General features: G+C 56.5%; 1 protein-coding gene across 1 annotated transcript; it reads left to right on the top strand.

Annotated features, from left to right (window-relative positions):
- LOC104328014 (uncharacterized) lies at positions 1 to 6,530 on the top strand. Its single transcript, XM_075417950.1, has 5 exons — positions 1 to 226; positions 500 to 589; positions 2,547 to 2,659; positions 5,767 to 6,062; positions 6,383 to 6,530. Exons 1-5 carry the CDS (start codon positions 1 to 3, stop codon positions 6,528 to 6,530), a joined length of 873 nt encoding a protein of 290 aa, XP_075274065.1.
- Positions 6,531 to 8,309: the final 1,779 nt, after the last annotated feature.

The following is an 8,309-nucleotide window of genomic DNA, read 5'->3' as shown; positions in this document are numbered from 1 at the left end:
ATGGCCGTTGAGGCTCTGCCCCGAAGCGCAGCTCCGGCTTCTGAGGATGCTGCCACCAAGCAGAAGAAACTGCAGGAGAAGAGCGGCAGATGGGCTCTGGAGGACAAGAGACAGGAGCCACGTGAGGGAGCAGAGTGTTCTGGGCCAGGGGCCGAGAAGCCCAGGGCTGCAGGGAAGAGCCACCGCGGTGGGGAAGAATCTCCCGTTTATCACAAAAACGGGATCTGTGACGGGATCAGGATCCGTGACAGGATCAGGCACCGTGCAGGGAGGAAGTGAAGCTGTTGAGGAATTTGCAGGAATTAGCTCCGTTCTTCAAACTGAAAAGCCGAGTCCTTACTCTCTTTGTGGCACAAGAATGCCCCGAGGCGGGCGTTTCGTCCTGCTTTCAGCCCTGGGCGCAAGCGCAGCAGCAACGAACAGAAATGAGGGCTTTTCCCAAGGGCTCTTCCCCCTTTTTTTCCGACTGCGTCGCGCTTTGGCAATTTGCCGGCCGCAGCGGGTTCTGCTCACGAGCGGGAGGATCTGCAGGGCTGGCAGAGGGAGCTGTGTGGAATGAGAGGGAAGAGCAGATCCCTGATCCCCCTGGGTAAGTATCGACCGCTTCCTCGGTCACTTCTCGGTGCTTGCCGAGCGCCGGGGAGTTTTTCCCACGCCTGGGAGGTGGATTTTTAGAAACGCGGAGAAGTCGGTGCCCGCTGCGTCACGTCCAGTCCCTCCGTCTCCAGCGCTCGCTGGCCGTGGGCACGGCCGGCAGCTACCCCTGTGTCACGGCTGCTCCCAGCACAGCCCGCAGCCCCCTTCCCTCGGCCCATGGGGTTGACCGCCACCGACGGAAGCCGCCATCTCGCAGTGGGCTGCATGGAGGGCTCTCCATCCTGCCAGGCGCTGGGTTGCGGGCGACGGAGCCGGTTTTGGGAGCACGGCCAAGTGCCAGCAGTGCGTGCAGAGGTGCGTTCCTGCCCGTGGACACAGCAGGCATCTTGATGCAGCACGGAAACCTTCAGATCTCTGTTCCTCGACAGAAAATGCGCTCTCCAAACCCGACCTCCTGTCCTGACTTCATGGAGAAGCGCCCTGCAATGGTGATGAGGAGGCCTCCAGAGAGATTCCAACAGAACCAAGTGCAGCCAAGAGATGAATTACAGCTTTGTTCTCAGGCTTAGCATTTGCATGTTGTTGTCACCAGGCAGAAGACATCACGAGGTGGCAGTCTGAATGTGCTATGGAGGGAACTTCTCAGGTCTCAGGAGGAGTAGGTTCAGGGGCCGTAACAGAGAAGAAAACGTAACAGGTTTGATCTTTCCCATTAGCAGAGTCTCTGCTGGTTAGACCTGATGTGAGCAGCCAGGACGGCAGAGAAGGAGCACAGTGCCCAGCGGGGTGGGAAAGCCTGGAAGGAAGAACAATGCTGGCTGAACCCGGACCCAATGAGTGTTGTTCTGAAAGAATCAATCATAGACCCATAGAATCATTAAGGTTGGAAAACACCTCTGAAATCATCAAGTCCAACCGTCACCCCAACACCCCCATGCCTCTTAAATCATGTCCCCAAGTGCCACATCCAGACGGTGTTTGAACCCCTCCATGGTTCAACTCCCCCGCTGCCCTAGGCAGCCTGGCCCAAGGCCTGACCACTCTCTCAGCACAGACATTTTTCCCAATCTCCAAGCTGAACCTCCCCTGACGCAGCTTGAGGCCATCGCCTCTCGTCCTGTTGCTGGTTCCTGGGGAGCAGAGACCAACCCCCCCTCACTGCACCCTCCTGGCAGGGAGCTGCAGAGAGTGAGAAGGTCTCCCCTCAGCCTCCTCTTCTCCAGACGGAACAGCCCCAGCTCCCTCAGCCACTCCTCAGCAGACTTCTTCTCCAGCCCCCTCCCCAGCCTCGCTGCCCTTCTCTGGACACGCTCCAGCCCCTCCAGGTCCTGCTTGCAGTGAGGGGCCCAGCACTGCACACAGCACTGGAGGGGCGGCCTCAGCAGTGCCCAGTCCAGGGGCACCATCCCTGCCCTGCTCCCGCTGCCCACCCCATTGCTGATCCAAGCCAGGATGGCGGTGGCCTTCTTGGCCACCTGGGCACACTGCTGGCTCCTGGTCAGCCGGCTGTCGCCCAGCACCCCCAGGGCCTTTTCCGCCGGGCAGCTCTCCAGCCGCTCCTCCCCAAGCCTGCAGCGTTGCGTGGGGTTGGTGTGACCCAAGGGCAGGACCCGGCCCTTGGCCTTGTTGACCCTCACACAGTTGGCCTCAGCCCATGGATGCAGCCTGCCCAGACCCCTCTGCAGAGCCTTCCTGCCCTCGAGCAGGTTGACACTCTGAGTGTGCTTGGACACAAGGGCAGGGAGGACACACTCCTGAAACGACACATCGGGGGGGAAATCACTTCTCTGTGGGGCAGGGTAACGCTCCCAGAGGTAGGAGCAGGAGGTGCTGGAGAGAGGTTGTGTGTGGAAGCAGGGTAGCGAACAGCAAACCCCCTGCACGCAGCGAGGGAAGAGCCGAGCAGTGCTGTGGTAACCAGTAAAGAAGTTTACTCTTTACCTCAGCAGACTACAGCACTCCAGAGCTGAGCTTTGCAGGCGTTTGTGAAGCAAGACGAAGAGCCGTCTTGCGGAGGAGCGGGGAGCCACAGAGGACGCAGAGTTTACCGAGCTCAGCATGGGTGAGTTCCAAGCAGTCCCACGGTGCACTGTGCAGCTGGAGATGTGGGCAGTCCCCGACATTCCTGCTGTGGGACAGCATATCACAGAATCACAGAATCACAGAATAGTAGGGGTTGGAAGGGACCTCTGTGGGTCATCTAGTCCAACCCTCCTGCTGAAGCAGGGTCACCTACAGCAGGCTGCACAGGACCTTGTCCAGGTGGGTCTTGAATATCTCCAGAGAAGGAGACTCCACAACCTCCCTGGGCAGCCTGGGCCAGGGCTCCGTCACCCTCAGAGGGAAGAAGTTCTTTCTCATGTTCAGACGGAAAAGCTAAGCCACAGGGACTGGCGAGGGGCAGACAGAGCAGTGGGGAGAGGGCAAGAGCCACGCTGAGCTGAGGAAAGCGGGCAGCAAGCGTGCGGATCGTTTGACTGGCAGGGAGATTAAAGTGCCAGGTAGACAAGACACTGCAGGTGAGGAGACAGGCATCCCTGAAATAAATCAAACGGGATCGAAGGAATCGCTAGGAATGAAGTCAAGAACGATTCTCAAGATCATCTCCAAAGAAGGTGCCATGCCAAGGTATCAGGGGAACCAAGTGAAGTTCTTCTTGCTCAGCATTGAAAGAAATGCAGTAGGCAGGGACAGAGTCCAGAGCAGAGCAGCGAGGAGGAGAGCTTCCATATTTGGGGAGACTGAACGCAGGAAGACTCCCACAGCCTGGGGAAGGTGTGGCAGAGGGGGGGGACACAACACCGGTCTGCGCCTGGCTGAGCGGTGCCCAGCGGGAGCTGAAGGAATGAACCTTGGCTCCTTCTCGCTGTCCAAGCTCCAGGGAGCGCCCGGCGAAAGGAGAAGGCGTTTGCTTTAAACTGAGCAGGGCAAAGTCTGTTACCGTACGTGTGTGCAAGCTGTAGCACCTCCCACCGCAGGGCACAGAAAAGGCTGAAAGCAAAGCGGGCTTAGAAGGGGTTTTGGCAGATTCCCAGCTGGAATGTCACCTCCAGCTCCCGTCCAGCTGCAGGGAGGCCGTCCCCGTGTTTGGCAAGATGGTGGCTGCTGCAGAGCATGGCTCTTCCCTGCAGCCCTGGGCTTCTCGGCCCCTGGCCCAGAAAGCTTTGCTCCCTCGCGTGGCTCCTGTCTCTCATCCTCCAGAGCCCATCTGCCGCTCTTCTCCTGCAGTTTCTTCTGCTTGGTGGCAGCATCCTCAGAAGCGGGAGCTGCGCTTCAGAGCAGAGCCTCAACGGCCACGCGGAGGCTGGAGGAGTCACCGGCTCCGTTAATCCCAAGAACAATGTCATATTGGCTTGATGAGCAGCCTGTCCCCAGCTCACCAGTCACTTCCTCGCTCTCAGCGCTGGTCTCTGGTTATTCCCCCTGTGCCACATCCGAGCGACGCTCTCCAGGCAGGAGGCTGAGCCCTGCTGAGGTTTCGCCCTCGCACTGTCAACAGCTTTCAGAGCGGTCGAGCGTTGGGGCACTTTCTGTCCTTGACCTTTGGTTGGTTTCCCACCAATGGGTCATATTCGTATCCAGGTCAGCTACAATTCGATGCTGGGGTAGGAATGCTGGTCAAGAGAAAGTCTGAGACAGGTTTAGTGTGAATAGAAAATCCCAGGCACCTCGCTCAGATATGAAAATTGATAAACCCTCAGAGAACACGTACGTGTGCGGCCTCAGAGAGGACTGCAAAGGAGGCTTCCTCGTGAGATGTGTGTCCTGAGCAGCAGCAGGCGCGTCTCGAGTCAAAACCAGGCAGTGTCCGCGTGTCCCCTTTCACGAAGGGGACCGCGCAGGTGGGTCACAGTGTCCTGGGAGTGGGGGGAAGATGGATCTCACGGACCATGAGCTGCTGCTCTCCGAGGAGGAAGGGCCGCGTCGTTGGTGTGGGGAGGGAGACAGAGGGGAGCAAAGGGCTGCCCCAGGTCCGTGAGATCTTCGGAGGAAGATGACGACTGGAGATGGCTTTAGAAACTGCTGCACTCTGCTATCATGGAAGACAGGACCTCCCTCTGCCCCCTCCCTCATGGCTACTCACGCTCGCTGCACAGCCAGCTGAAAGGGGCGCGTTCCTGTACTTTTCACTCGTATTCTCTCTTTCGGTCCCACAGCTGGCTGTTGGTCTGTGAGCACAGCTGCTTTTCACACTCCCCGTGTATGATGGGCCTGTTTGATTCACGGCTGGTGGGGGAAGCAGTGCGGGGGATTTCAGAAGCCTCTTGTGTCTCACACCAATGAATGTCCCCTTTGTTGTTCTTGTCAGTTCCAGCAGATGAAGTGATATTCAAAATAGAGCAGCTGGACTCTGAGAAATGCCCCCAAAGCTCAGCATCCTCTGTGACTTTAGCCAGGGAGTTGGAGGAGCTGGTTTTTCGGGGTCTCAGCAAGACGCTGCCCTTTGATAGTCAGTATGGCTCTCCTGTGCAGCAGGGAAACCAGAGCATGGACAGGCTGGTGCCATCCGTTCCCAGGGGAAGAAGGTCTCGGTGAAAGCAATGCTGTCATGTTCTATGGGCAAAACTGTCCCAACAAGAAACCTCACTCGTGTACTGCGTACGGGGAGGGCTTTTTTCTGAAGAAGATGTTGACGACTCACCAGAAGAACCACGGCACACATACAGCAGTGAGCACGCTAGAGATGAGGAAGGCTTCCTTCATATGTTTTTTTGTAAGCATATATTAGGTTCGTAGGGGACTGGAGCATCTCTCCTAGGAGGAGAGGCTGAGGGAGCTGGGCTTGTTCAGCCTGGAGAAGAGAAGGCTGCAAGGGGACCTTCGAAATGCCTCTAAGTATCTGCAGGGTGGGGGTCAGGAGGCTGGGGCCAGACTCTTTGCAGTGGTGCCCAGCGACAGGACAAGGGGCAACGGGCACAAACTGAAGCCGAGGAAGCTCCAGCTGAACCCGAGGAAGAACTCCTTCCCTCTGAGGGTGACGGAGCCCTGGCCCAGGCTGCCCAGAGGGGCTGTGGAGTCTCCTTCTCTGGAGATATTCCAGCCCCGCCTGGCCGCGGTGCTGTGCAGCCTGCTGTGGGTGACCCTGCTTGGGCAGGGGGTTGGGCTGGGTGACCCACAGAGGGCCCTTCCAGCCCCTACCATTCTGTGATTCTGTGATTCCTCCATCAGCAGCGCTGGCAGACCCATGTGGAATGGAGGACCTACGTGGAAGACAGGACCCGTGTGGCCTCAAAGAGGTTCAAGCAGAACTGGAATGCAAAAGCTCATGCCAGTGTCCCGGCCATGGACAAGGTGTACAGCAATCCTAGGTCCATGAAAAGCCTCAACACCAACGGCAGCTACAAGCCAAGTCCAAGAGGCCACCCACGGGGCAGGCCTTACAATGTGACAAGCATCAGAAGTGCCTCTCCCAAAAGAAAGCCCTCAACATCGACCAGCGTGTGCACTCAGGACAGAGCAGAGGGGTCCTTTCGTGCTTGTACTGTAGGAAGACCTTCAGCTATCCCTGCAATCTGATCCGGCATGAGAAGATCCATGGTGGGGAGAAGCCATAGCAGTGCAATGAGTGCCCAAAGAGCTTCACCCAGAAGCAGCACCTCCTCCGGGACGAGAAGATCCACCTGTGCAAGAGGAATGGTGTGGCGACATAGAGTGTGAGGAAGGCACTGCTACACAGCTTCTAGGCTGTGCAGGCTCACGCAGCCACACAGCCCCTGGACAAGGTAGGAGAGGAAAGAGTCTCTGCTGCTCAGCAGTAAAGGCTCTCTGACAATTTATCCCGAAGATCCAAGCAAAGCAGAGTTAGGATCCGCCTTGGCACCACGGCCTTTTTTACCTGGTGGGGATGGTACGCCATAGTACCTCACAGTCTGCCCAAAAATCTCTCCAGAATAAGAGTTTTAGGCCTCTCCAAGTCTGAGTCAGTTGCTTGAGCTGGTTCCAGTGAGGTCGAGTTTCTAGCAGCTCTTCTTTGCCTGGAGGTTCCCTGGCTGCTCCCCTTGACAAAATTCCACTGTCTTCAATTTCATGGGTGAGTCTGAGTTGCATGTTTGCAAAAAGACTCCTGGCAACTAAACATGTACACAGGGTGAGGCCTCGCTGACGGCTGGCGCGGATGCCCCCTTGGCCAAGGAGGGGCAGCCAGTTGGTCCCCAGCTCTCTCCATCCCTCCGCACAGGCCACATGACATTTTCACTGCCGCTTCTGCTCAGGAAGCTAGCTGGAAAAGATTGGTTCAGTTCCTTCTCTAGAGCCCGAAATCAGATTTAGTTTGCTGTAAATTCTGATGACAGTGCCACGTTCTGCTCGGAGTTCTTCCGATGTGTGCTGGGACACGCTCTGCTGGAGGCTCTGGGTTTGCCCTGCAGTAACTGCGGGGAATTTGCTCCGTTTTCTGTCACCTCTAAGCACACCCAGAGGAGGTGGCATCGCCCAAACCCCTTCTCATACCTCTATGATACTGCCAGTGGAACTGAGTGAGGAAACCACTTCAAAGCCAGAGGTGGGGCACACCTGTACTCCCAGGCTAAAGTGAGCGTTGGGGTAACTTTCTGCTGACCACCTGTACATTAACACTTCTTTTCTTCATATTTCATTATTGCCTTCATCTCCCCTCTCCTCCTGGTGGCTTCAGCCACGGATGTTTTTTGTTCTTGGGGATCAGCTTTCATCATATCCCAGACCGTTAAGAAAAAGTCCCTAGCATATTGAAATGTGTTTAGCAAATTGCCCAGGTACGTAGTGCAACTTCAGGGCTGGTGTTGCTGCTTGACCTGTTTTCAACCTGCCGCTCGTTTTCCTCATCACTGTTCGGGCTTTGGAAACCCCTCTGTCACTTCCTTCCAGACCCGCCTGGACAAGGTCCTCTGCAGCCTGCTGTAGGTGACCCTGCTTCGGCAGGAGGGTTGGACTGGGTGACCCACAGAGGTCCCTTCCAACCCCTACTATTCTGTGATTCTGTGATTCCTGGTCCTGAGGTGTCCGCCAGTTAGAGGATGCAAGTGGCTGGCTCATCCCCACGGAGACAGAGATGTTCCTCTGGCTGCTGTGGCAGATGTTTTAGTCTGGAAACTCCTCTGGCCAAGGCGTGAGGTCTCTTTCCAGGTCCTCGCTGTTCATTGTCGCCTGCCCTGCCAGCAGCGTAAGACAGGAGCCCTCCTGCGCTTGCTTCGGCCCAGCCATCGAGGCCAGCTCGGAGCTCCAGGCTGTTTGAACTCATCTGGTTCTTGCCCGGGGAGGATGGATGTGAGCCTGCGTGAACCGCTCTGACCTGGTGACCAACTGCCTGCTGCCTGGTCTCATCCTAGTGCTGCTGAGCTCGGCTTTCACAGCTCCCGACGTGTCTTCAGGAGCTCTGTGTGTGGTGAGCCCATCTCTGTGCACGTGTCTTTTTTTTTTTTTTTCCAAATAAGAACTCTGAGGCCAGAGGGTTTGTGTTTTTTCAATTCTGTGTTCGGTGGCCACTTGCTACCATAAAGCAGTGAACACGGATGTTTTTTTCTCCACTGTTTGACATGCTGAAGGAGAGTCTCTTGGCAGTTAGCAGGACGGGGCATTTGGTACCCAGACAAGCAGTCGGAGTCTTGCCCAATAAGCGGGTACATTAATCAGTTCTCCATGGTTTCCTACCGAGTCCGGTGAAACTGCTTCTTTTGTTTTATACTTTTGTTACTTAGACTGTGGGCCTTCAGGGCAGAGAACTTGTTTCTATC

Source organism: Opisthocomus hoazin, chromosome 4 (genome assembly GCF_030867145.1).
Source record: "Opisthocomus hoazin isolate bOpiHoa1 chromosome 4, bOpiHoa1.hap1, whole genome shotgun sequence".
NCBI classification, from domain to species: Eukaryota; Metazoa; Chordata; class Aves; order Opisthocomiformes; family Opisthocomidae; genus Opisthocomus; species Opisthocomus hoazin.
This window is presented reverse-complemented; position numbering and strand designations above follow the sequence as displayed.

Excerpts from the sequence above, each read along its gene's own strand:
- LOC104328014 (XM_075417950.1), top strand. The coding sequence starts at position 1 with ATGGCCGTTGAGGCTCTGCCCCGAAGCGCAGCTCCGGCTTCTGAGGAT. Across the intron at positions 590-2,546 it reads CAGATCCCTGATCCCCCTGG|ACTACAGCACTCCAGAGCTG; the intron begins GTAAGTATCGAC and ends TTACCTCAGCAG. Across the intron at positions 2,660-5,766 it reads GTTTACCGAGCTCAGCATGG|CAGCGCTGGCAGACCCATGT; the intron begins GTGAGTTCCAAG and ends TTCCTCCATCAG.